This window comes from Mobula hypostoma, chromosome X1, assembly GCF_963921235.1.
Source record: "Mobula hypostoma chromosome X1, sMobHyp1.1, whole genome shotgun sequence".
Taxonomy (NCBI): Eukaryota; Metazoa; Chordata; class Chondrichthyes; order Myliobatiformes; family Myliobatidae; genus Mobula; species Mobula hypostoma.
The window spans coordinates 9,277,311-9,303,558 of record NC_086128.1 but is presented as its reverse complement, the minus strand read 5'-3'; the positions used below and the strand labels follow the sequence as shown (position 1 = coordinate 9,303,558).

The window sequence follows — 26,248 nt, the reverse complement described above, 5'->3', positions numbered from 1 at the left end:
CTGATGACCCTGTGATCTCCGTCTCAGAGGCCGATGTTAGGCTGTCTTTAAAGAGAGTGAACCCTTGCAAGGCAGAAGGTCCCGATGGAGTACCTGGTAAGGCTCTGAAAACCTGTGCCAACCAACTGCTGGGAATATTCAAGGACATTTTCAACCTCTCACTGCTATGGGCAGAAGTTCCCCCTTGCTTCAAAAAGGCAACAATTATACCAGTGCCTAAGAAGAATAATGTGTGCTGCCTTAATGACTATCGCCTGGTAGCACTCACATCTATAGTGATGAAATGCTTTGAGAAGTTGGTCATGACTGGACTGAACTCCTGCCTCAGCAAGGACCAAGACCCATTGCAATTTGCCTATCGCCACAATAGGTCAATGACAGATGCAATCTCAATGGCTCTTCACACGGCTTTAGACCACCTGGACAACACAAACACCTATGTCAGGATGCTGTTCATCGACTATAGCTCAGCATTTAGTACTATCATTCCCACAATCCTGATTGAGAAGTTGTAGAATCTGGGCCTCTGTATCTCCCTCTGCAATTGGATCCTCGACTTCCTAACCGGGAGACCACAATCTGTGCGGATTGGTGATAATATCTCTTCCTTGCTGACGATCTACACTGGTGCACCTCAGGGGTGTGTACTTAGCCCACTGCTCTACTCTCTATATACCCATGACTGTGTAGCTAGGCATAGCTCAAATACCATCTATAAACTTGCTGATGATACAACCATTGTTGGTAGAATCTCAGGTGGTGACGAGAGGGTGTACAGGAGTGAGATATGCCAACTAGTGGAATGGTGCCACAGCAACAACCTTGCACTCAACGTCAGTAAGACGAAAGAGCTGATTGTGGACTTCAGGAAGGGTAAGACGAAGGAACACATACCAATCCTCATAGAGGGATCAGAAGTGGAGAGAGTGAGCAGTTTCAAGTTCCTGGCTGTCAAGATCTCTGAGGACCTAACCTGGTCCCAACATATCGATGCAGTTATAAAGAGGGCAAGACAACGACTATACTTCATTAGGAGTTTGAAGGGATTTGGTATGTCAACAAATACACTCAAAAACTTCTACAGATGTACCGTGGAGAGCATTCTGACAGGCTGCATCACTGTCTGGTATGGGGGGGGGGTGGGGTGGCTGCTGCACAGGACTGAAAGAAGCTGCAGAGGGTTGTAAATCTAGTCAGCTCCATCTTGGGTACTAGCCTACAAAGTACCCAGGACATCTTTAGGGAGCGGTGTCTCAGAAGGGCAGCGTCTGTTATTAAGGACCTCCAGCACCCAGGGCATGCCCTTTTCTCAGGTAGGAGGTACAGAAGCCTGAAGGCACACACTCAGTGATTTCAGGAACAGCTTCTTCCCCTCTGCCATCAGATTCCTAAATGGACATTGAACCCTTGAACACTACCTCGCTTTTTAAATATATATTATTTCTGTTTTTTTGCATGATTTTTAATCTATTCAATATACACATACTGTAATTGATTATTTATTTATTTATTTTCTTCTGCTATATTATGTATTGCATTGAACTGCTGCTGCTAAGTTAACAAATTTCACGTCACATTCCGGTGATAATAAACCTGATTCTGATGTGATCAGTGGGCAGGAGTGTGGCAAAAAGAATTTAACCTGGAGAAGTGTGAGGTAATGCATTTTTGGGAAAGGGTAGGTGCAGCATGGCAAGAGAATGTTAAAAGGGACTTTGGACTGCATGGTCATAGATTTAACCCAGGCTGCCATTGGGAGCAAGGGAAGAGATTACTGGTGTCCTGAGAATTTTTAACTATTGCTGGCTACAAAGTACCAGATGACTGGAGGATGGCATATGTGGTCCTGTTTTAAGAAGGGCAGCAGGAAAAAGCCTGTTTATTAGAGACCTGAGAGCCTAACAATCAATGTTATGAAAATTCATGGGGAAAAATCTGTGGGAAAGGATTAACAATCACTTGGAAAGTTGGGGACTAATCAGTCTCAACCAACATAGCTTAGTCAAAGGCAGATTGTGTGTGATCAATCTGATTTTTTTTTGAAGAGTAACAAGGTATATTGATTAAAGCAGTGCAGCAGATCTGGTTCACATGGATTTCAATAAGGCCTTTGACATGGTCCAACATGGGAGACTGGTCTAAAGTATTAGGTCCCATGGGATTAAAGACAAATTGGTAAACTGAATCCAAAAATAGTCTGGTAATGGGAGACAGAGGATGCTGTTAGAGAGTAATTTCTATGAGTGGATGTCTGAGATTAGCGATATTGATTAACATTGCTGCTGCACCTTTGCTCTTAGTAATATAAGTGAATGATTTGGACGGAGATGTATTCATAGAAACAGAGAAATCCTACAGCACAATACAGCCCCTATGGCCTACAAAGCTGTGCCAAACATGTACTTACTTTAGAAATTACCTAGGGTTACCCATAGCCCTCTGTTTTTCTAAGCTCCATGTACCTATCCAGGAGTCTCTTAAAAGACCCTATTGTATCTGCCTCCACCACCGTCGCCAGCAGCCAATTCCACACACTCACCACTCTCTGCATAAAAAAACTTACACTGACAACCCCTCTGTACCTGCTTCCAAGCACCTTAAAACTGTGCCCTCTCGTGATAGCCATCTCAGCCCTGGGAAAAAATCCTCTGACTATCCCACACGATCAATGCCTCTCATCATCTTATACACCTCTATCAGGTCACCTCTCATCCTCCGCCGCTCCAAGGAGAAAAGGCCGAGTTCGCTCAACCTATTCTCATAAAGCATGCTCCCCAATCCAGGCAACATCCTTGTAAATCTCCTCTGCACCCTTTCTATTGTTTCCGTGTCCTTCCTGTAGTGAGGTGACCAGAAATGAGCACAGTACTCCAAGTGGGGTCTGACCAGGGTCCTATATAGCTGTAACATTACCTCTCGGCTCTTAAACTCGATCCCACGATTGATGAAGGCCATTGCACCGTATGCCTTCTTAACCACAGAGTCAACCTGTGTGGCAGCTTTGTGTGTCCTGTGGACTCAGACCACAAGATCCCTCTGATCCTCCACACTGCCAAGAGTCTTACCATTAATACTATATTCTGCCATCATATTTGACCTACCAAAACGAACCACCTCACACTTATCTGGGTTGAGCTCCATCTGCCACTTCTCAGCCCAGTTTTGCATCCTATCAATGTCCTTGTGGCTAAAGGGATCAGGGGGTATGGAGGGAAGACTGGTACAGGGTTCTGAGTTGGATGATCAGCCATGATCATACTGAATGGTGGTGCAGGCTCGAAGGGCCGAATGGCCTACTCCTGCACCTATTTTCTATGTTTCTCTATGTTTTTAATGTCCCGGTGTAAACTCTGACAGCCCTCCACACTATCCACAACACCCCCAACCTTTGTGTCATCAGCAAATTTACTGACCCATCCCTCCACTTCCTCATCCAGGTCATTTATAAAAATCATGAAGAGAAGGGGTCCCATCGCTTGTAGAAAGTATAATCATAAGTTTGCAATTAACGCTAAGATTGGTGCAGTTGTTAGTTGTGTTTTTTTAAGATGTTAAGCTATTTGTATGTTGTTGAAATGGCAGATGTTGATTGATCCAGATAAATGTGAATATTTTGTGAGTACCAATGAGGCTAGGATATGCACCATAAATGGTAAGATATTAGGGAGTATTGAGGAACAGGACTTTGGTGTTTGTCCAAAGATCCTTGAAAGTGGCAGTGCAGGTTAATGTGGTTAAGAAGGCATATGATAGGGCTTGGCCTTCATTAGTCTGGGCATTAAATATAAAGAGACGGATTCAGAGAGGATCTGAGGGGGAGATTTTAATTTTGAGAGTGGCGAGTGTCTGGAATGCAGTGCTGGAAAGAGTGGTGGAAGTGGAGTTGCAGAAAGCATTTAACTAGGTTTTAGATAAGCACTTGTCTGTTTCCATGGTGTGTGACTCTATGACCCTAACAGTGACAGTATAATAAATAGTTTAAAGTGCATACAAATGCAGAATACTATCTTTTGTCAGCTGGGGCATAGAATGCAAGAGCAAGTAATAGTTTGGTTCTCAGAAAGGTTCTGGTGACCAGATTACAGGAAACAAGTAATTACACCGGAAGGGTGCAGAAATTTATGTGCATTTGTCCAGGACAGAAAACAAAGATAAAGAACGATTGCATAAGTTAGAATAGATTTCTTTGTCACATAGAAGCCTCAGGGTAAACTTAAGGTATATAAAAGTTTGAGAGGCATAAAAAAGCAAATGGGAAAGGCCTACTTCCACTGGCAGAGAGGATTACAGAGGAGATGGAGAAGTATCTCACTGGACAGTGATAGGGCTTTTTAAGTTACTTACTAGAAGGATGGTGGAGGCAGAAACCTACATCACATTTAGGGAGTACTTGGATGTGCATCTGAAGAGCTTTAACCTGCAGGGTTAGTGTCATGTTCTGGAATGTGAGTTTAGCCCAGTGAACACGAGGAATTCTGCAGATGCTGGAGATTCAAGCAACACACATCAAAGTTGCTGGTGAACACAGCAGGCCAGGCAGCATCTGTAGGAAGAGGTACAGTCGACGTTTCGGGCCGAGACCCTTCGTCAGGACTAACTGAAAGAAGAGCTAGTAAGAGATTTGAAAGCGGGAGCGGGAGGGGGGAGATCCAAAATGATAGGAGAAGGCAGGAGGGGGAGGGATGGAGCCAAGAACTGGACAGTTGATTGGCAAAAGGGATACTGTTAATGCCCCACCTCCTCCTCGTACCCCATCCGTTATTTATTTTTATACACACATTCTTTCTCTCTCTCTCCTTTTTCTCCCTCTGTCCCTCTCACTCTACCCCTTGCCCATCCTCTGGGTTTCCCCCCCTCCCCCTTGTCTTTCTCCCTGGGCCTCCTATCCCATGATCCTCTCGTATCCCTTTTGCCAATCACCTGTCCAGCTCTTGGCTCCATCCCTCCCCCTCCTGTCTTCTCCTATCATTTTGGATCTCCCCCTCCCCCTCCAACTTTCAAATCCCTTACTCACTCTTCCTTCAGTTAGTCCTGACGAAGGGTCTCGGCCCGAAACGTCGACTGTACCTCCTCCTAGAGATGCTGCCTGGCCTGCTGCGTTCACCAGCAACTTTGATGTGTGTTGCTTTCTCCAGTCCTTCGGGGTAAGGCAACACTTCACCTGTGAGTCGACTGGGGTGATATACTGCGTCCGGTGCTCCCGATGTGGCCTTTTATATATTGGTGAGACCCGATGCAGACTGGGAGACCGCTTTGCTGAACACCTACCCTCTGTCCGCCAGAGAAAGCAGGATCTCCCAGTGGCCACACATTTTAATTCCACATCCCATTCCCATTCTGATATGTCTATCCACGGCCTCCTCTACTGTAAAGATGAAGCCACACTCAGGTTGGAGGAACAACAGCTTATATTGCGTCTGGGTAGCCTCCAACCTGATGGCATGAACATCGACTTCTCTAACTTCCGCTAGGCCCCACCTCCCCCTCGTACCCCATCTGTTATTTATTTATATACACACATTCTTTCTCTCTCTCTCCTTTCTCTCCCTCTGTCCCTCTCACTATACCCCTTGCCCATCCTCTGGGTTTCCCCCCCTCCCCCTTGTCTTTCTTCCCGGACCTCCTATCCCATGATCCTCTCATATCCCTTTTGCCTATCACCTGTCCAGTTCTTGGCTCCATCCCTCCCCCTCCTGTCTTCTCCTATCATTTTGCATCTCCCCCTCCCCCTCCCACTTTCAAATCCCTTACTAGCTCTTCCTTCAGCCCGGTCCTGACGAAGGGTCTCGGCGTGAAACGTTGACTGTACCTCTTCCTAGAGATGCTGCCTGGCCTGCTGCGTTCACCAGCAACTTTGATGTGCGTTGCTTTAGCCCAGTGAGCTTGTTTTCAACTGGCACTAGGACAAGTGGCCTCTGTGTCATAAATTTTCTATGATTGGCCATGAAGCACTTAGGAAGGTCCCAAGGAAGTGAAAAACACTGACTTCAAGTTCTTTTTCAAACTCATGCTTTTCATTATTGTTTAAAGAAAGTTGTAGGAAATAATGGAATTGTTAGAGCATATTGTGAAAACAATCCAATTGGTCCCATTCCTTGGCTACTTCCCAATAACCTAGCACATTTTTTCCTTCAGTTATCTTTGGTTCTCTGCCAATCCTTCCTCTTTATACACTTTAAACGTTTCATGACTTTTGAACACTTTGTGAAATTCCCATTTAATTTTCACTCCTTTGAGGAGAAAACCTGATTCTTTATTCTTTCCATTTAAAGATACTTTGTACTCAGGGAGAAGAAAATTTTTTGTGTGTTCCTAGACAGTAAATCAGTGTTTACAAAACTCCTTTACTTTTGACACTGTCTGTATTTATAAAACAGTCTTTTTATCCTTTGCAGCTATTTTCAAACATCTGTGCAGACATAGACAGATCATTGTGATCAGTAACTCTTCAGAAATGTACCTTTCAAGTTATTTTCTCTACCATTCTTTTTACCAAATCTTCAGTATGTTATGCATCCTTGCATTATACTGTATTTTATTTGCCTGTATCTGCTGTCTAAATTATTTTACAAACTATCGCAACGATCCTGTCCACTAACTTTGAAATAAACCACCGGACAAAGTTCAAACTGTTAAAACAGTTGTACAAAAGCAGTTGTCCCCAACACCAATCTGAGGCATGCCACTTTTCTACAGAAAAACAATTCACAACCCTGTTTAAACTTTGCATCCATGTTATCACTGCCCCAGTTATTTATTGGACTCCAATTCTGCTGATAGTATCTTATCAAATGTTTCAGCATACTCAGGTCAACCACAATCACTTCATCGATCCTCTCTTAACTCACCAAAAAATTTACTCAAATCCGTTAAATGCCATTTTAAAATAATGCGCTAGCTTTCATTTATTAATCCACAGGATTAATTTTAATACTTGAAGTAGATTCCACACCACCAATATTGTTGATAAGTTTATTCTTATCATCCTTTTCAGAATAAAGTTACAATTTGCTGTTATCTAGTCACATGCCACCATCTCTTCATTGAAAGGCCAGAAATTTATATAGCCCATGGCTCTGCTATTTCCACCCTGACTTTCCTCAGTAACCTAGGATGCATTCTATCCATCCTGACATCTCAGTACTAGCAAATACCACCTCTTGACCAGTGGTTAGCCACCCAAGTATTTCAACTACTTTTACTTTGACCGTGGCTATTGCAGCATCTACTTCTTTTGTAGAGAGAGGGGAAAAGTCCCCAGTTTGTACTTCTATTGCAGTGTATGCATCTTTTTTTGTGATTCCATATCACACCAGACTGTCCTTTTACTCGCACTTACATGTCTGTAAGTGACTTTGGTTTTCCTGTTCTGTCAGCTGCAGGTCTACTTTCATACTCAGAAAGGCAGAGAAAAGTTAACTTTACTATGAAAGCTCTGTTATACATTGCTTAATCGTGATGGCATGATTATTCACACATCTAAAAATCAAATTCTACAGTTTAAGCACTGCTGTTTAATTTACCTCATTCGTTATTCTTTTCATTCTGGGTTTGCACAATCAAAATATATAAACGTGAGATTGAACGTCAGTTAATTTTGTAGAGTGGTTTTAATCAATTGCAGGTTTGTTCTGCACAGGTGTCCAGTTGGTCTCCCTAGTCAGCACTATACTGTTGCCATTTGTGTAAACAATGTATGCTTTCCTCAGAACTTATTGAATTATCAATGTGGGAGAGATGTACAACCATGAGCGAACATCTCAACAAAAATATTTAAAAATTTCAGAAAACACACAAAAAATCATGGCTATTAATTTATTATTTTAACTCACAGATATTATTTCGTCATTTATATTTTTGTCTTTCTGCAAATGTGTTTTCCTTGCAGATTCAATGCTCCAGTAGTTTTGTTTTAAGTCTTTGTGGTTCTGTCTGTGCACTTCACTTGCTTCCTCTCATCTGATTGCTCTGAACCAGGCTTCTGCTTAGTCTCCCTTTGCAAACTTGTTTAATTTCCCTTTGTGGGGCTGCCCTCTTGGTGTAGTGCCCTTTTCCCCACAACCACTGTTTACTCGGGTGATTGCATTCTCCCTGGCTACTGCATCTTTCCTTCTCAAGTCTCTCTCTGCCATGCCACCTGGTCGAAGACTCTCTCTACTGCAATGACCATTTTTCTCTTTTTCACTTTATACTGTGCTATTTGCTTGCTTTCCTTGTGTGCCCAGAAGTCATTTTCTTGCTATTTATCTTTTCTTTGCTATGTTGTCTGCTTGCACTCTTTCTGGACGCTGCTGTGTTTTTTTGATCCCTCAGCTTCTTGTTGTTAGATGGATTGCTTCTATTTCCTTTGTGTGCTGCTGAGCCTCTTCTGCCATGCAACTCTTCTCTGTTATGCTGTCTGCTGATTTTACCTCTCTTAGCTGCCGTATTTTTTCTGACTTTCAGACTCTCTTCGCTGGGCCGTCGACTCGCTCTGTTGTCTTCAGAATATCTTTTGCTCTGAGTGCTCTCTCCGCTGGGTGATTGGTTTCCTTGGCCCCTGCGTTGTGAACTGTTCCCTCTACTATTTACACTCTCCTTGCTGTGCTGTCTGCTTGCAGTGCCCTTTTTAACATTCAGGTTTTCTTTACTGTGCTGTCTGCCTCGGCGTGCTGGAGGCAGCTTTCCTGCTTGGTGTCTTGTGGCCTTCTTAACCTTTGAATTATCTGTTTCTTTTGTCTGCCCTTTCCTTGCTTTCTCTTTTCTCAAGTGCAGATTCTTCCTCTCAAAGGAACTGTTCGTGAAACGGACTTCTTTTTCACTATCATTCCCTCTGTGGTGTAATCTATGATTTGATTGTTGCGTAAGACTATCATCTTCCATGCAATCTTCGCAGCAAAAATTTTGAAAGGCCTTGCATAAATTTGAGAGCATTGTCATATCTTACTGGCTGGAAAGGTATTGGAATATTTACTGATTAAGGATGCAACAGAAAAAAAACACCTGAAAACAAGAATATTATTAAAGTTAATGCTGATTAATATGAAAAGGCATGGTCAACTATACTGTTACCTTAAGTACACAAAGAATACACGGGATACTTCAATGAATGTTGTATTTATATATAGAATAGCAAAAGGCAGGGAATGAAAATGACATCAAAACAGACATCAAACTGCGTGCAAACCAGCTAAAGAGTATAAAGGGGTTAAAAAAGGGTCAGTGCTGAGACTGCATTTGCAAAAATAATACAGATGAACTTCTTGGCGAAAGATTTCAAATTTGTGGTCGTGGTGGTGGTGGTGCTGGCAGTAGTGTAAAGAGGACTTTGACAAAATACAACAAATTAATACAAAAAAGAAAATACTATGAATGCTTATAATCCAAAATGGAAATAGGAGATATTGTAATAAATAAACTTGCAAAATGGGTGCCCAACTAGAAAATCAATTTCAGTTTAGATAAGTGCATGCCATTTTGGCAGGAGGAATAAGAAGGCCAATTACATCTTGGAAATAATTTAAATGGCGTACAAGAACAGAAAACAAAATGTACAGGGTGCATTATATTTCTAGGAACTTGTACAAGTTAACAAAAACTACAGAATGTATAATTAATTATTGTATCTCCAGAAAATTAAAATGCCAAGCCAGAAAATTATACCCAGTTGATCTAGAATTCTTGTTAGACCACACTTATGGATCTGCTCTCCCTTTTATAAATAAACAGACACTCCAGTTTTCATTTTCCCTTGATTAAAATGACAAATACATGTTGGAGGTAGTGAAAAAAAAAATTGCAGAGCCCAAAGCCCGGGAACTATTTACAAAAGCTGAAATAGACGGTAATGCTTTTTATATTAAAACAAACAGATGAGTATTCTGCTTCCATTCTTCACAACAGAGGTTAGATGTTTCCATATGGAATAATTCAAAACTAGTCAGTGGTTAAATGCAAGATTCAATTCAATCCAGTGGGGAATTCAGGAGAGAACTGTCGCACCCGAAGGGGTTAATATGTGGGAGCTAGCACAGAGGCAGGAGGAGGTGTGTTCAGGTGCTTGGGAAGGGGAGGCGGCTATTATATGAGGAGCCACTGTGTGGAAGCAGATACCAGACGGGCTGGATGGGCAGAATGACTTGGTTCCTCGCTATTCATTCCAAGTGGCCGGGCAGCTTCCTGTCCCAGTGGGAGACACGGCCGCGCTAAAGGCTTCGAGCGGCACAGATAAATAGAGGAATGGCTCGGCGGCTCACAGCGTAGAGATGCAGCCTTACTTGCCCTCCACTCCCTGAGTGCCGTCAGCGGCAGCTGTCAACTTCAGTCAACCGCCAAGCCACCTGCAAATGCCTCAGCTTTGGTCCCCCGGTCCGAGCCTAGAGACCTGCCCAATGCAAACCCGCTCCTCTCCGGTAGCCCAGCCTAGCCCGGCACGGCGTGACGGCGGCTACCGGCGCTCCGTCACAAGGCTGCAGGCCCATTGTCAATGTTGCGACAGAGGCGAGTCAGTAAGGGGGCGTGGCCTGGTCCCATGGCAACGGCTGCTACAGTTGGCAGAAAGGAGCGGGACCTAACGAGCTAGCAGGGTGCAACGGTCGGAGCGGGAGCGGGGGTCGGGTTCGGCACACCGGAACCGGGCCGAGTAGGTCAGTACTTGGGGAACGGCTTTGGTTAGGCTCGTACAGCGCAGAAACCAACACTCGGCCCGCCATGTTCATACTGATCCTTTTTGCCTATCTCAGTTAATCCTATGTACCCGCATTAGACACGTGCCTCGTTTATTAAGTGGTGGGTCCTCGAGGCTTCAGGTGGATGAACTCACAAAAGTTCTAGAGAAATCCAGCGGGTTAGGTAGTATCTGTGTAGGGTTCGGACAGTCCATGCTTTGGATCGAGCAAGTCTGGGTGAGCCCATGGTTGAAGAGGAGAGCAGTTGACTACCCAAACGGGGCTTCTTGTGTTGCTTGTGGAGGAACTCAACGCGTCAGGCAGTATCCGGAGGGTTCAAAGTATTTTTTTTTTATCAAAATACCTATGTCACCATATACTACCATATGATTCATTTTCTATGGACGAAGTTGTTGATATTTCAAGTTTTGATGCTGGGTTTTGACCCAAAACCTCGACATTTCCTTTCCTCTGTCAGATACTGCTGGACACACTGAGTTCCTCCAGAAGATTGTTGGTTTATTTGTTGGTCAAAATGCCTCTCAAAAATAGTGAATCTATCTGATTCCTCCTCTGGCAGTGCTTTCCACATTATCAACCACTCCTTGTGTGAGAACACTACCTCAGAACTCTTTCCTCTTGCCATAATCCTATGCTGTCTTGGTTTTGATATTCCTACAATGGGAGAAAAACTTTAACCTTCTACTAGGTCTCTCATATCAGAATCTGGTTTAATGTCACTGGCATATGTCATGATATTTGTTAACTTTGTGGTAGGAGTACAATGAAATACATAATATAGAAACAAAAAAAATGTAAATTCATGTTGTCCAGCATCTGCAGATTTTCTGTTGTTCACGATGTTGAATTTTACTTTGTAGGAAGTAATGGCCTGCATCCAATGTCACCTTGTTCCTTAGCTCTTGAAAATATACCTCTGTAAGGTCACCCCTCAGCTTCAGTTTCTCCTGAGAAAACAAGCCCAACCTATCCAATTTCTCTCCAACCCAGGCAACATTCTGGTGAGTAACTGCTACGTTCTGTCCGTTCTAATACATCCTTTCTATAATGTGATGACTAGAATTGCAGACAATGCAGGCTAATGAATGTAATGTACTGGGCTGGGCTTTGTACCATCATTGTGTAGTGGTGTATATTCCACCTCGGGTCAATGTCAGGCAGGTACTGGAGGAACTGAGTACCATGGTCAGCAGTGATGCAGTGTGGGATTTCAACCAGGCCAGCTTGAAGAAGTCTCTGAACAACTACCACTCGTGGAACCAGAGGAGCCAACACAGTTGACCACTGTTATACCACCATCAAGAACACATTGTGTCATCCCACGCCCACACTTTGGAAAGTCTGATCACTTGGCTGTACCCAGCATACAGGCAGAAACTAAAGACTGTGATTAAGACCAAGGGAGGCAGAGAGCACTTACAGGATTGGTTTGAGTGAGTGGACTGGGCAATATTCAGGGATTCGTTTCAAATCTGAATGAATGACCTGCTGGATGACCTGCGGATCATTCGGGAGAATGAGGAGATTATAGATCGTAGCTACAGGGAGGTAGTTACGCCAAAGGAGCAGAGGACAGGAAATTGGGTCACTGTCAGGTGAGGGAAGGGGAAAGGGCAGGCAGAGCAGGGTTCCCCTGTGGCCATTCCCCTCAACAACAAGTATACTGCATTGGATACTGTTGGGGGGGATGACTTACCTGGGACTAGCTGCAGTAGCCGGATCTCTTCCACTGGGTCTGGCTCTGCAGTGCCGAAGGGAGGGGGGGAAAAACAGGAGAGCGGTAGTGATAGGGTACTTGATAGAGGTGCAGATAGGAGGTTCTGTGGTCGTGACAGAGAATCCAGGATGGTTTGTTGCCTCCCAGGTGCCAGGGTCAAGGATGTCTCTGATCGATTGCATGACATTCTGAAGTGGGAGGGTGACCAGCCAGATGTCATGGTGCACATCGGTACCAATGACATAGCAAGGAAGAGTGAAGAAGTCCTGGACAGTGAGTATAGAGAGCTTGGTAGGAAGTTGAAAAGCAGGACCTCGAGGGTGGTAATCTCAGGATTGCTACCTGTGCTACGTGCCAGTGAGGGTAGGAATAGGATGCTCTGGAGGATGAACAAGTGGCTGAGGAACTGGTGTAGGGGGCAGGGTTTCAGATTTCAGGATCATTGGGACCTCTTCTGGGGCAGGTGGGACCTGTACAAGAGAGACGGGTTACACTTGAACTACAGGGGGACCAGTATCCTTTCAGGGAGGTTTGTTAATGCTATTGGGGGGGCTTTAAACTAGATTTGCAGGGGGATGGGAACCACAGTACCAGAGCTGACAGTGTGGCTGGGGTGGAAATAAATGATGTTAAAAGTTCAAGCAAATCCACTAATAGAAAGGTTGTGAGTGGTGGTAAAAATCTTCTGAGGTGTATATATTTCAATGCTCGGAGTATTGCGGGGAAGGCGGATGAGTTGAGGGCGTGGATTGACACGTGGAATTATGACGTTGTAGCAATTAGTGAAACTTGGCTACAGGAGGGGCAGGACTGGCAGCTTAATATTCCAGGGTTCCGATGTTTCAGATGTGATCGAGGCAGAGGAATGAAAGGTGGGGGAGTGGCATTGCTTGTTAGGGAAAATATTACAGCAGTGCTCAGGCAGGACAGAATAGAGGGTTTGTCTACTGAGTCCTTGTGGGTGGAGCTGAGAAACAGGAAAGGTATGGCCACATTAGTGGGATTGTATTACAGACCACCCAATAGTCAAAGAGAATTGGAAGTGCAAATCTGCAGAGAGATAGCAGGCAACTGCAGGAAACATAAAGTTGTGGTGGTAGGGGATTTTAATTTTCCATATATTGATTGGGTCTCCCATACTGTTAGGGGTCTAGATGGTTTAGAGTTTGTAAAATGTGTTCAGGAAAGTTTTCTAAATCAATATACACAGGGACCAACTAGAGGGGATGCAATATTGGATCTCCTGTTAGGAAACGAGTTAGGACAAGTGACAGAAGTCTGTGTAGGGGAGCACTTTGGTTCCAGTGATCATAACGCCATTAGTTTCAACTTGATCATGGACAAGGATAGATCTGGTCCTAGGGTTGAGGTTCTTAACTAGAAGGCGGCCAAATTTGAAGAAATGAGAAAGGATCTAAAAAGCATGGATTGGGACAGGTTGTTCTCTGGCATGGATGCGATCGGTAGGTGGGAAGCCTTCAAAGGAGAAATTTTGAGAGTGCAGAATTTGTATGTTCCTGTCAGGATTAAAGGCAAGGTGAATAGGAATAAGGAACCTTGGTTCTCAAGGAATATTGCAACTCTGATAAAGAAGAAGAGGGAGTTGTATGACGTGTATAGGAAGCAGGGAGTAAATAAGGTGCTTGAGGAGTATAAGAAGTGCAAGAAAATACTTAAGAAAGAAATCAGGAGGGCTAAAAGAAGACGAGGTTGCCTTGGCAGTCAAAGTGAAGAATAATCCAAAGAGCTTTTACAGGTATATTAAGAGCAAAAGGATTGTAAGGGATAAAATTGGTCCTCTTGAAGATCAGAGTGGTCGGCTATGTGCGGAACCAAAGGAAATGCGGGAGATCTTAAATAGGTTTTTTGCATCTGTATTTACTAAGGAAACTGGCATGAAGTCTATGGAATTAAGGGAAACAAGTAGTGAGATCATGGAAACTGTACAGATCGAAAAGGAGGAGGTCCTTGCTGTCTTGTGGAAAATTAAAGTGGATAAATCCCCAGGACCTGACAGGGTGTTCCCTCGGGCCTTGAAGGAGACTAGTGTTGAAATTGCAGGGGCCCTGGCTGAAATATTTAAAATGTCGCTGTCTACAGGTGAGGTGCCGGAGGATTGGAGAGTGGCTCATGTTGTTCCGTTATTTAAAAAAGGATCGAAAAATAATCCCGGAAATTATAGGCCAGTAAGTTTAACGTCGGTAGTAGGTAAGTTATTGGAGGGAGTACTAAGAGACAGAATCTACAAGCATTTGGATAGACTGGGACTTATTAGGGAGAGTCAACATGGCTTTGTGCGTGGTAGGTCATGTTTGACCAATCTATTGGAGTTTTTCGAGGAGGTTACCAGGAAAGTGGATGAAGGGGAGGCAGTGGATATTGTCTACATGGACTTCAGTAAGGCTTTTGACAAGGTCCCGCATGGGAGGTTAGTTAGGAAAATTCAGTCGCTAGGTATACATGGAGAGGTGGTAAATTGGATTAGACATTGGCTCGATGGAAGAAGCCAGAGAGTGGTGGTAGAGAATTGCTTCTCCGAGTGGAGGCCTGTGACTAGTGGTGTGCCACAGGGATCAATGCTGGGTCCATTGTTATTTGTCATCTATATCAATGATCTGGATGATAATGTGGTAAATTGGATCAGCAAGTTTGCTGATGATACAAAGATTGGAGGTGTAGACAGTGAGGAAGGTTTTCAGAGCCTGCAGAGGGACTTGGACCAGCTGGAAAAATGGGCTAAAAAATGGCAGATGGAGTTTAATACTGACAAGTGTGAGGTATTGCACGTTGGAAGGACAAACCAAGGTAGAACATACAGGGTTAATGGTAAGGCACTGAGGAGTGCAGTGGAACAGAGGGATCTGGGAATACAGATACAAAATTCCCTAAAAGTGGCGTCACAGGCAGATAGGGTCGTAAAGAGAGCTTTTGGTACATTGGCCTTTATTAATCAAAGTATTGAGTATAAGAGCTGGAATGTTATGATGAGGTTGTATAAGACATTGGTGAGGCCGAATCTGGAGTATTGTGTTCAGTTGTGGTCACCAAATTACAGGAAGGATATAAATAAGGTTGAAAGAGTGCAGAGAAGGTTTACAAGGATGTTGCCGGGACTTGAGAAACTCGGTTACAGAGAAAGGTTGAATAGGTTGGGACTTTATTCCCTGGAGCATAGAAGAATGAGGGGAGATTTGATAAGAGGTATATAAAATTATGATGGGTATAGATAGAGTGAATGCAAGCAGGCTTTTTCCACTGAGGCAAGGGGAGGAAAAAAAAAAGAGGACATGGGTTAGGGTGAGGGGGGAAAAGTTTAAAGGGAACATTAGGGGGGGCTTCTTCACACAGAGAGTGGTGGGAGTATGGAATGAGCTGCCAGACGAGCTGGTAAATGCGGGTTCTTTTTTAACATTTAAGAATAAATTGGACAGATACATGGATGGGAGGCATATGGAGGGATATGGTCCGTGTGCAGGTCAGTGGGACTAGGCAGAAAATGGTTCGGCACAGCCAAGGAGGGCCAAAAGGCCTGTTTCTGTGCTATGGTTTCTATGGAATACACCACAGTTGTCACCAACTTCATCAAGATCTGTGTGGATGAGTGTGTACCTTCGAGAACATAGCGGGCATCCCTGAACAAAAAGCGTGGATGAACCAGGAGGTTTGTAGTCTGCTGAGGGATAGATGTGTGGCATTCAAGATCGGTGATCTAGACCTATACAAAGAGTTCAGCTGCAGCCTACAGAAAGCTATTTTAAGAGTAAGAAAACAATCCCAATTGAAGTTAGAGACTGAATCAGATGTATGCCAGCTCTGTCAGGGTTTGCAGGCCATTAGTTCAATAGATTCATTTACTATCAGAGAAATGTATACAAAATACACCCTGAAGTTCCTACAACCATAACCTATAATCAGAATGGCTGTGATGCTTCACTCTCAGATGAGCTCACGTCTTTTATGCACACTTTGAAAGGGAGAATATTACATCTGTGTGAATCCCTGTAGTATCTGGTGACCCTGTGATCTCTGGCTCAGAGGCCAATGTCAGAGTATCTTTCAAAAGGGTAAACTCTCACAAGGCGTCAGGCTCGGATGGTGTGTATACTTGATGGGGCACTAAAAATCTGTGCCAGCCAGTTGGCAGGAGTGTTCCAAGTTGCCTTCAATCTTGCATTGCTGCAGTTGGAGGTTCCCATCTGCTTCATAAGAGTGACAATCATACCAATACCCAAGAAGAGGTAAGCAGAGGTTGATAGATTCTTAATTGGTCAGGGTGTGAAGGGATACAGGGAGAAGCCAGGAAATTGGGGCTGTGAGGAAAATTGGATTGGCCATGATGAAATGGCGGAGCAGGCTCGATGGACCAAATAGCCTATATCTTATGGTCTTGAGGCCTAAGAGCAGGGTGAGCTACCTCAGTGACTCTCGCCCATTTGCACTCACATCGAAAAGAAGGCAGGACACTGCTATATTTCACTAGGGCTTTGAGGAGACTTGGTATGTCACCAAAGGCTTTTGCAAATTTCTACATATGTACTGTGGAGAGCATTCATCACTGTCTGGTATGGTGGGAAAATTTGCATGATTGGAAAAAGCTGCAGAAAATTGTAAACTCATCTGGCTCTGTCATGGGCAGAAGCTGCCCCAGCATTGAGGACACCTTCAAAAGGCGGTGCCTCAAGAAGGTGTCGTCCATCATTAAGTACCCCCATCACCCAGGACATGCCTCTTCTCATTGCTACCATCAAGAAGATACGGGAGTCTGAAGGCACACACTCAACAATTCAGGAGCAGCTTCTTCCCCTCTGCCATCTGATTTCTGAACCCATGACTACTACCTCACTACTTCTCCGTAATTCTCCGTAACTTCCGCCACCTCCAACGGGATCCCACCACTAAGCATATCTTTCCCTCCCCCCCCCTCTGCATTCCGCAGGGATCGCTCCCTACACAACTCCCTTGTCCATTCGTCCCCCCCATCCCTCCCCACTGATCTCCCTCCTGGCACTTATCCGTGTAAACGGAACAAGTGCTACACATGCCCTTACACTTCCTCCCTTACCACCATTCAGGGCCCCAAACAGTCCTTCCAGGTGAGGCGACACTTCACCTGTGAGTCGGCTGGGGTGATATACTGCATCCGGTGCTCCCGATGTGGCCTTTTATATATTGGCGAGACCCGACGCAGACTGGGAGACCGCTTTGCTGAACATCTACGCTCTGTCCGCCAGAGAAAGCAGGATCTCCCAGTGGCCACACATTTTAATTCCACATCCCATTCCCATTCTGACATGTCTATCCACGGCCTCCTCTACTGTAAAGATGAAGCCACACTCAGGTTGGAGGAACAACACCTTATATTCTGTCTGGGTAGCCTCCAACCTGATGGCATGAACATCGACTTCTCTAACTTCCGCTAGGCCCCACCTCCCCCTCGTACCCCATCTGTTACTCATTTTTATGCACACATTCTTTCTCTCACTCTCCTTTTTCTCCCTCTGTCCCTCTGAATATACCTCTTGCCCATCTTCTGGGTCACCCCCCCCCCCCGTCTTTCTTCCCGGACCTCCTGTCCCATGATCCTCTCGTATCCCCTTTTGCCCATCACCTGTCCAGCTCTCGGCTCTATCCCTCCCCCTCCTGTCTTCTCCTATCATTTTGGATTTCCCCCTCCCCCTCCAACTTTCAAATCCCTTACTCACTCTTCCTTCAGTTAGTCCTGACGAAGGGTCTCGGCCTGAAACGTCGACTGCACCTCTTCCTAGAGATGCTGCCTGGCCTGCTGCGTTCACCAGCAACTTTGATGTATGTTGCTTGAATTTCCAGCATCTGCAGAATTCCTGTTGTTTGCGTTTAACCTCACTACTTGTTTGCTCTTTTGCACTAATTTTTTACATATTTCTTATTGCATTTTTATAGTTTTCATTATGTATTGCTGTCGCAAGACAACATAATCCATGACATATGCCAGTGCTATTAAACCTGATCCTGATTCCTTCCTTTGGCTGCAGTTTGGTGCCACAGCACTGGCTGATGACGTAATGATGCCGGTAGGGTATAAATCTAGTACGCTGAAAGCATCTGGTCTTTTACTTCAGGGGCTTGCTAACATTCTGGGTCGCAACTGGTGTTGTGGGAACAGTGAAGGTTTGCTGCGGTGGGAGTGGAGCCTGAATGTGTACTTTAGATAAGTGTTTGTAACTGGCTGTAATTTGAAGGGTTTACTTAATGTTTAGTGTCTGTCTTGTCATGTAAATAAATAGTTAACTTACTTACAGGTAGCGAGTGTCTTCTGTTCCCATTCATCGAACCTGTGAACCTGTTTTCACACAATAGCTTTCTACCAAATGGTGCGGTAGGTCATTCATCCAGCTTGGAATAGTGATGTCCAATGTTGCAGAGGATTGGTTGTCGCCCGAGTTGGAGCCATTACCAGATTTTATGATAGATATTAATTGCAGCACTAGCACAGTTTTCTGCTGTGATCAACAACAGCTTTAATGCTCTAAAGTGATGCACTACCTCTATTTTAACATGTAATTCTCCTCCTGTTTTCCAGTAGGTAGAAATGGAAGAAAGTGAGACCATTGATTTTCAGGCTATGGAACAGGAGTTGCAGATGGCTGTGGCCATTGATGAAAAAAACCAGCGAGAAAATAATGCCAAGCTTAAAGCAGTTCAGCAGAAAGTGGAAACATATGAAGAATTTAGGTAACGATAAAGTTAATGTTGAAAACTATTGTCAAAATCTGCAGTCAGATATTGTGAGTGCTAATACACTGGGAAATGACTACCTTTTGTAAAGGGCATTCAGTGCCCCTCTGATTCCTTGTACAGGTAACATGTCTCCCACAAGTACTGTTCTTCACCAGGCTGTCTGGACCCTGACGGCCCACTCTTCCTCCTGGGAGTAGGCTTCCAGTTATTATTGCACCATCTGTTGATTAAATACTCACACTCCTTTGTCACTGGAAGCCTGCTGATTGTCTTGTGGTGTATACTTTTTTGTACATTGCTGCCCAGGTCACTGCCGCTAGGCTCATGCTCATGCAAGCAGTCATGAGAACTGATGGTATGTCACTGAAAGAATGCATGCTGACATTAACTGAATGAGGTGTTGCATAGGGATACCCATTAAAGCCTTTTTGGGAATCTCACTAGTGAAAATCAGAATTTATGGGATTTTCAATAAGTGGCGTTTGGATACTTCTGATATGAAATTAAGTCCAGTTAAAGTATCTAATCTGAGCACAGCCAATCTAAGGCCAAGGATTATTATATTTTTTAAATATATACCCAACCCACACATCATTTGGGTCCTGTCTGGCTTAGGTTGTGTGAAAGGATGTGAAATTTCCTGTATTTTTACATTCCATTCCAGATCAGATCAGATCAGATCAGATCTTACATTGAACTGATCAGTTTCTTCAGGAAAAAAATAAGACCTGGCTTTTGTTCCCTATTGCTGGCACTTAGCGTAAACAACTAGATTGCAGTTCTTAAATTACTTTGGAAATTATTTGCAGCAGGTGTTCCCAACCTTTTTTTATGCCATCTTTGTGCAAGGGGTCTGTGGGGCCTAGATTGGGAACCCCTGATTTACAGTCATTTCTTAGTCTGCATTAACTTGCCGCATATTTTCATGAAAATTCATTTATTAGAAATCTACCAGACAACAGCTAATTATGCTTAATCATTTCTGATGCTGTCTTTCTTATTTCACAAATTCACTGTCTTATTTTCTGTTCATAGACTCTGTTCTGCTTTGGCTAGTTGATTTGGGACATAACAGTTCTGGCATATTTTGCAGGCAGATCAAGAAATTGAGCTAATTTTTGTGTTGGCTACACTCTGAGGCGATTTGTAGCAGTCAACCTGATCACATCCCAATCTACTTTGTGCGTTATTTAAGAGATGGTCTAACCGAACTTGAGCCCAATGACCAATGATATTTTTCTTGCAGATTTGATGAGATGCAGCCGCAGGTAGTCTGATCATATTGAGGTTGGTTCAGCTAGCTAGGGTTTGATATCAATAAAATGCAGCAAAATAATTTCTGAACTTATTTTTTGGAAGTTATTTGGAACTTCTGTTTAAGTTAGATGATAAATGCAAATTGTTTCTTGGGAAGGGGGTGAAAATTGAACAAATTGAAGCTGCATGGCTGTACTAGGGAATCTGTATTGTTAGTGATGTAATCTTTCAGAAGAGACATTAGCTTTCTCTTTCACTTGGAATTAAAAGATCATATGGCATTGGTTCAAAGAGTAACAAGGTGTATTACTGGTACTCTGCATTACAATTATTTCTACTTAAATGTTTCTGTAGCGGATTATTTGCTCATTGACACACTGCTGTTTTTGTACACAAATTATTTGCTTCCTTCTGCCCTCTCAAATATTCCCTCTCTCTACCTTCCCTGTTTTTCACCCCAGGACTGGAAGGGTTAATGTATGAGGACTGTTTGGCTCTGGGCTTGTACTTGCTGGAATTTAGAAGAATGAATGAGGATGTCATTGAAATCTACTGAATATTGAAAGAGTGGATGTGGAGAGAATGTTTCCAATAGTGGGAGGGTCTAGGACCAGAGGGCACAGCCTCAGAATACAAGGACATACCTTTAAAACAAAGATGAGAAGGGACATCTTTACGCAGAGGATGGTGAATCTGTGGAATTCATTACCACAGACGGCTGTGGAGGCCAAGTCATTGGGTATATTTAAAGTGGAGGTTGGTAGCTTCTTGATGAATAAGGGCATTAAATGTTATGGGGAGAAGGAAAGAGGTTGGGTTAGAGGATAGATAAATCAGCTATGATTGAATGGCAGAGTAGATTCGATGAGCCAAATGACCTAATTCTGCTACTATGTCTTATGGTCTTTTCTACATGCTAAAATTAACTTTTTTGTTTTCTCCATTACAATGGCAGCTGCACTTTTAAAAACACTTATTTGGCTAAAAAGTGCTTCTGGATGTCTTGATAGAGAAGTTAGAGGTACAATTTTCCAAAGGACCCAGTGGACTTAACTCTCAAGTATGTATGGCACCTTTAAGTGGCCAAAAGTACATCACCACAGCTGAAAGAAAGGAAGGAGGGGAGGACTCCAAGCCAGACTGAAATGCCGGGGAATGAAACTTCCTCTACTTGATGTTCCTCTACTCTGGCGATGATGTTGTGGCCATTACAAAGACTTGGATGGCTCAGGGGCGGGAATGGTCACTTTGAGTGCTAGGCTTCAGATGTTTCATAAAGGACAGGGAGGGAGGCAAAAGAGATGGGGGAGTGGCACTGCTGATCGGAGATAGTGTCACGACTGCAGAAAAGGACGAAGTCATGGAGGGATTGTCTACGGAGTCTCTGTGGGTGGAAGTTAGGAACAGGAAGGGGTCAATAACTCTACTGGGTGTTTTTTATAGACCACCCAATAGAAACAAGGACATCAAGGAGCAGATAGGGAGACAGATTCTGGAAAGGTGTAATAATAACAGGGTTGTTGTGGGAGGTTTTAATTTAGAGCAAGAGGTTTAGATGGGGTGGATTTGTTAGGTGTGTTCAGGAAGGCTTCTTGACACAGTATGTAGATAAGCTTACAAGAGGAGAGGCTGTACTTGATCTGGTATTGGTGTCTGGTGTCAGATCTCTCAGTGGGAGAGCATTTTGGAGATGGTGATCACAATTCTATTTGCTTTACCATAGCATTGGAGAGGGATAGGAACAGACAAGTTAGGAAAGCATTTAATTGGAGTAAGGGAAAATATAAAGCCATCAGGCAGGAACTTGGAACCATAAATTGGAAACAGATGTTCTCAGGGAAATGTACGGCTGAAATGTGGCAAATGTTCAGGGGATATTTGCTTGGAGTTCTGCATAGGTATGTTCCAATGAGACAGGGAAAGGATGGTAAGGTACAGGAACCGTGGTGTACAAAAGCTGTTGTAAATCTAGTCAAGAAGAAAAGAAAAGCTTACGAAAGGTTCAACAAACTAGGTAATGATAGAGATCTAGATGATTATAAGGCTCGCAGGAAGGAGCTTAAGAATGAAATTAGGAGAACCAGAAGGGGCCATGAGAAGGCCTTAGCGGACAGGATTAAGGAAAACCCCCAAGGCATTCTACAAGTATGTGAAGAGCAAGAGGATAAGATGTGAAAGAATAGGACCAATCAAGTGTGACAGTGGAAACGTGTGTATGGAACCGGAGGAGATAGCAGAGGTACCTAATGAATACTTTGCTTCATCATTCACTACGGAAATGGATCTTGGTGATTGTTGGGATGACTTACAGCGGACTGAAAAGCTTGAGCATGTAGATATTAAGGAAGAGGATGTGCTGGAGCTTTTGGAAAGCATCAAGTTGGATAAGTTACTGGGACCAGGCTCCTGTGGGAGGCGAGGGAAGAGATTGCTGAGTCTCTGGCGATGATCTTTGCATCATCAATGGGAATAGGAGAGGTTCCGGAGGATTGGAGGGTTGCAGATGTTGTTCCTTATTCAAGAAAGGGAGTAAAGATAGCCCAGGAAATTATAGACCAGTGAGTCTTACTTCAGTGGTTGGTACGTTGATGGAGAAGATCCTGAGAGGCAGAATTTATGAACATCTGGAGAGGCATAATATGATTAGGAATAGACAGCATGGCTTTGTCAAAGGCAGGTAGTGCCTTATGTGCCTGATTGAATTTTTTGAGGATGTGACTTAACACATTGATGAAAGTAGAGCAGTAGATGTAGTGTATATGGATTTCAGCAAGGCATTTGATAAGGTACCCCATGCAAGACTTATTGAGAAAGTAAGGAGGCATGGGATCCAAGGGGACATTGCTTAGTGGATCCAGAACTGGCTTGCCCACAGAAGGCAAAGAGTGGTTGTAGACGAGTCGTATTCTGCTTGGAGGTCGGTGACCAGTGGTGTGCCTCAAGGATCTGTTCTGGGATCCCTACTCTTCGTGATTTTTATAAATGACCTGGATGAGGAAGTGGAGGGATGGGTTACTAAATTTGCTGATGACACAAATGTTGGAAGTGTTGTGGATAGTGTAGAGGGCTGTCAGAGGTTACAGCGGGACATTGATAGGATGCAAAACTGGGCTGAGAAGTGGCAGACGGAGTTCAACCCAGATAAGTGTGAGGTGGTTCATTTTGGTAGGTCAAATATGATGGCAGAATCAATGGTAAGACTCTTGGCAGTGTGGAGGATCAGAGGGATCTTGGGGTCAGAGTCCATAGGACATTCAAGGCTGCTGCGCAGGTTGACTCTGTGGTTAAGAAGGCATATGGTGCATCGGCCTTCTGATTCTGATTGAATCGTGGGATTGAGTTTAAGAGCCGAGAGATAATGTTGCAGCTATATAGGACCCTGGTCAGCCCCACTTGGAGTACTGTGCTCAGTTCTGGTCGCCTTACTACAGGAAGGATGTGGAAAGCATAGAGGGGGTGCAGAGGAGATTTACAAGGATGTTGTCTGGATTGGAGAGCATGCCTTATGAGAATAGGTTGAGTGAACTTGACCTTTTCTCCTTGGACTGGCATTGGATGAGAGGTGATGTGATAGAGGTGTACAAGATGATGAGAGGCATTGAGCGAGTGGATATTCAGAGGCTTTTTCCCCAGGGTTGAAATGGCTAGCACGAGAGGGCACAGTTTGAAGGTGCTTGGAAATAGGTACAGAGGAGATGTCAGGGGTAAGTTTTTTACGCAGAGAGTGGTGAGTGCCTGGAATCGGCTGCCGGTGACGGTGGTGGAGGTGGATCTGATAGGGTCTTTTAAGAGACTCCTGGATAGATACATGGAGCTTAGAAAAATTGAAGGCTATAGGTAACCCTAGGTAATTTCTAAGATAAGGACATGTTCAGCAGAGCATTGTGGGCTGAAGGGCCTGTATTGTGCTGTAGGTTTTCTATGCTTCTATGTTACTTAGTATCTTGTCAGCAAATGTACAGTTGATTGAGGACCCAAGGACAAGATTGCTTTATCGGAGGGAAATGAGGAATTACTGCATTCTGTATTTCATGGAGACATAGCTCAAACTGGACATGCTGTATACATTGTTAATACCTGAGGGCATCTTGACATACAGTTGGATGGATCAGACTGCTAGTTCAGAAGGCAAAAGGTGGGGGTCTGTGTTTCATGATAAACTCTTTCTGGTGCATGGACGTAGCAGTCTTGTATCCCCGACCTGGAACATCTGATGTTTAAGTGTTGACTGTTCTGCTTGTGAAGAAGGTTCTCCTTCGTGATCCTGATCCAAGTTTACATACCGCCAAAGGTTGATGTTAAGCAAGCACATGATGTAGAGTGCTGCGATTTGCAAACAAGAAACAGTCTACCTTAATGCTATTCAAATCATTGCCAGGGACTTCAATCAGGTTTGTTTGAAGAAATATCTGCTTAATTATCTTCAACATATCACCTACAGCATCAACGGTCTCAGCACACTCTGGCTGAGTGGTGCCACAAGACCAACCTTTTACCCAATGTCAGCAAGACCAAGGAGCTGGTTATTGACTACAGGAGGAGGAAACCGGAGGTCCATGAAACAGTCCTCATTAGGGTATCAGAGGTGGAGAGGGTCAGCAACTTTACATTCCTCGGCATCATCACTTCAGAGGATCTGTCCTGGGTCCAGCACGCAAGTGCCTTTATGAAGGAAGCACGGCAGCACCTCTGTTTTCTTAGACACTTGCAAAGATTCGGAATATGAGCTAAAATTTTTGGCAAACCTCTATAGATATGTGGTGGAGAGTATATTGACTGGCTGCTTCATGGCCTGGTATGGAAACACCAATGCCCTTGAATGGAAAATCCTTCAAAAAGTAGAATACAGCCCTGTCCATTACAAGTAAAGCCCTCCCTACTGTTGAGCATATCTATGTTGAGTGCTGTAGCAGGAAAGCAGCATCCATGAGCAATGACCCTCACCATTCAGGCCAAGCTCTCTTCTCACTGCTGCCATCAGGGAGAAGGTACAAAAGCCTCAGGACTTGCACCACCAGGTTCAGGAATCGTTATTACCCCTCAACATTCAGGCTCTTGCGCCAGAGGGGATACTTCACTTGCCCCGTCATTGAGCTGTTCCCACAATCAATAGACTCACTTTCTAGGACTCTTCATCTTGTGTCTCTTATTTATTTATTTCCTCTTTTTGTATTTACAGTGTGGTAATTTTTTTTGCACATTGGTTGTTGGGTGCAGTCTTTCATTGATTCTGTTTTTTGTATTTACTGTGATTGCTCACAAGAAAATTAAATTCAGGGTTGTATATGGTGACATATATGTACTTTGATAATAAATTTACTTTGAATTTTGAACTGTGTTTATTTAAGTCTTTCTAGGAAGCTAGTCTAGTGCAACAATCTCATTGCTTAGGGACTGGTTCATTTCACAACTAGCAGTGACTGGGGTCTGGTTCAGGATAGCACTATTAAAGCATAACTTCAGTAGCAAGACTGTTTCAGAGCAACAGTCGTGGTGATAGGGAACTGGAGAGTGTTATATGTGGAGTTGAAAATGGACAATCCAGCTACTAAATGTGGGCTACGTCTTGCTACACCGAGGCTTCTAATGCCACATCTAGTTAGACCTTTTGATGCAGTTTCAGTTCAAATATACCATACCTGGTAACAGTAAAGCTGTTAACGTAAAGAAGGACAAAAATATGTGCAACTCAAGAACTACAGGACTGAAGAACCAAGACAGGAAACAATACAAGGGAACAGGGTAATCTGGAGTCAGATCAAATACAGAGAAAGAAAACAGAAGGTTGGACTGACGGCAATAAAAATAGAGAAATGTAAAATTTGAAATTTTTCTTAAAGATTTCTGAAATTTTCAGACTTCAGTAATGTGATGCCAGTTTAACTTGTTC

At 43.8% G+C, this 26,248-nt stretch overlaps 2 protein-coding genes across 4 annotated transcripts in view; one reads left to right on the top strand and one right to left on the bottom strand.

The window, feature by feature from the left end:
• Positions 1 to 7,816: 7,816 nt before the first annotated feature.
• LOC134340317 (uncharacterized) lies at positions 7,817 to 10,383 on the bottom strand. 2 transcript variants are annotated; one of them, XM_063037401.1, is made up of 2 exons: positions 10,257 to 10,383; positions 7,817 to 8,982 (listed from the first exon to the last, which is right to left on the bottom strand). In XM_063037401.1, the coding sequence occupies exon 2, from the start codon at positions 8,917 to 8,919 to the stop codon at positions 8,197 to 8,199; it is 723 nt and encodes a 240-aa protein (XP_062893471.1). In that variant the 5' UTR covers positions 8,920 to 8,982; positions 10,257 to 10,383; the 3' UTR covers positions 7,817 to 8,196. The 2 variants fall into 2 exon arrangements, with proteins under 2 accessions (XP_062893471.1, XP_062893472.1); XM_063037402.1 differs by having other exon boundaries at positions 10,236 to 10,339.
• A 127-nt stretch (positions 10,384 to 10,510) lies between these two features.
• The window catches only part of LOC134340609 (solute carrier family 15 member 1-like), a 168,597-nt gene continuing 152,859 nt past the window's right edge, over positions 10,511 to 26,248 (top strand). The window contains exons 1-3 of one of the 2 annotated variants that reach the window (XM_063038048.1): positions 10,511 to 10,625; positions 11,528 to 11,668; positions 18,944 to 19,095. In XM_063038048.1, coding sequence (XP_062894118.1) covers positions 18,953 to 19,095 — 143 coding nt within the window. In that variant the 5' untranslated portion in view covers positions 10,511 to 10,625; positions 11,528 to 11,668; positions 18,944 to 18,952. The remainder of the gene's footprint in view (positions 10,626 to 11,527; positions 11,669 to 18,943; positions 19,096 to 26,248) is intronic. The other variant, XM_063038049.1, reaches the window with a different exon arrangement.

Coding starts and splice junctions, on each gene's coding strand:
- LOC134340317 (XM_063037401.1), bottom strand. CDS start 8,919: ATGACAATGCTCTCAAATTTATGCAAGGCCTTTCAAAATTTTTGCTGC.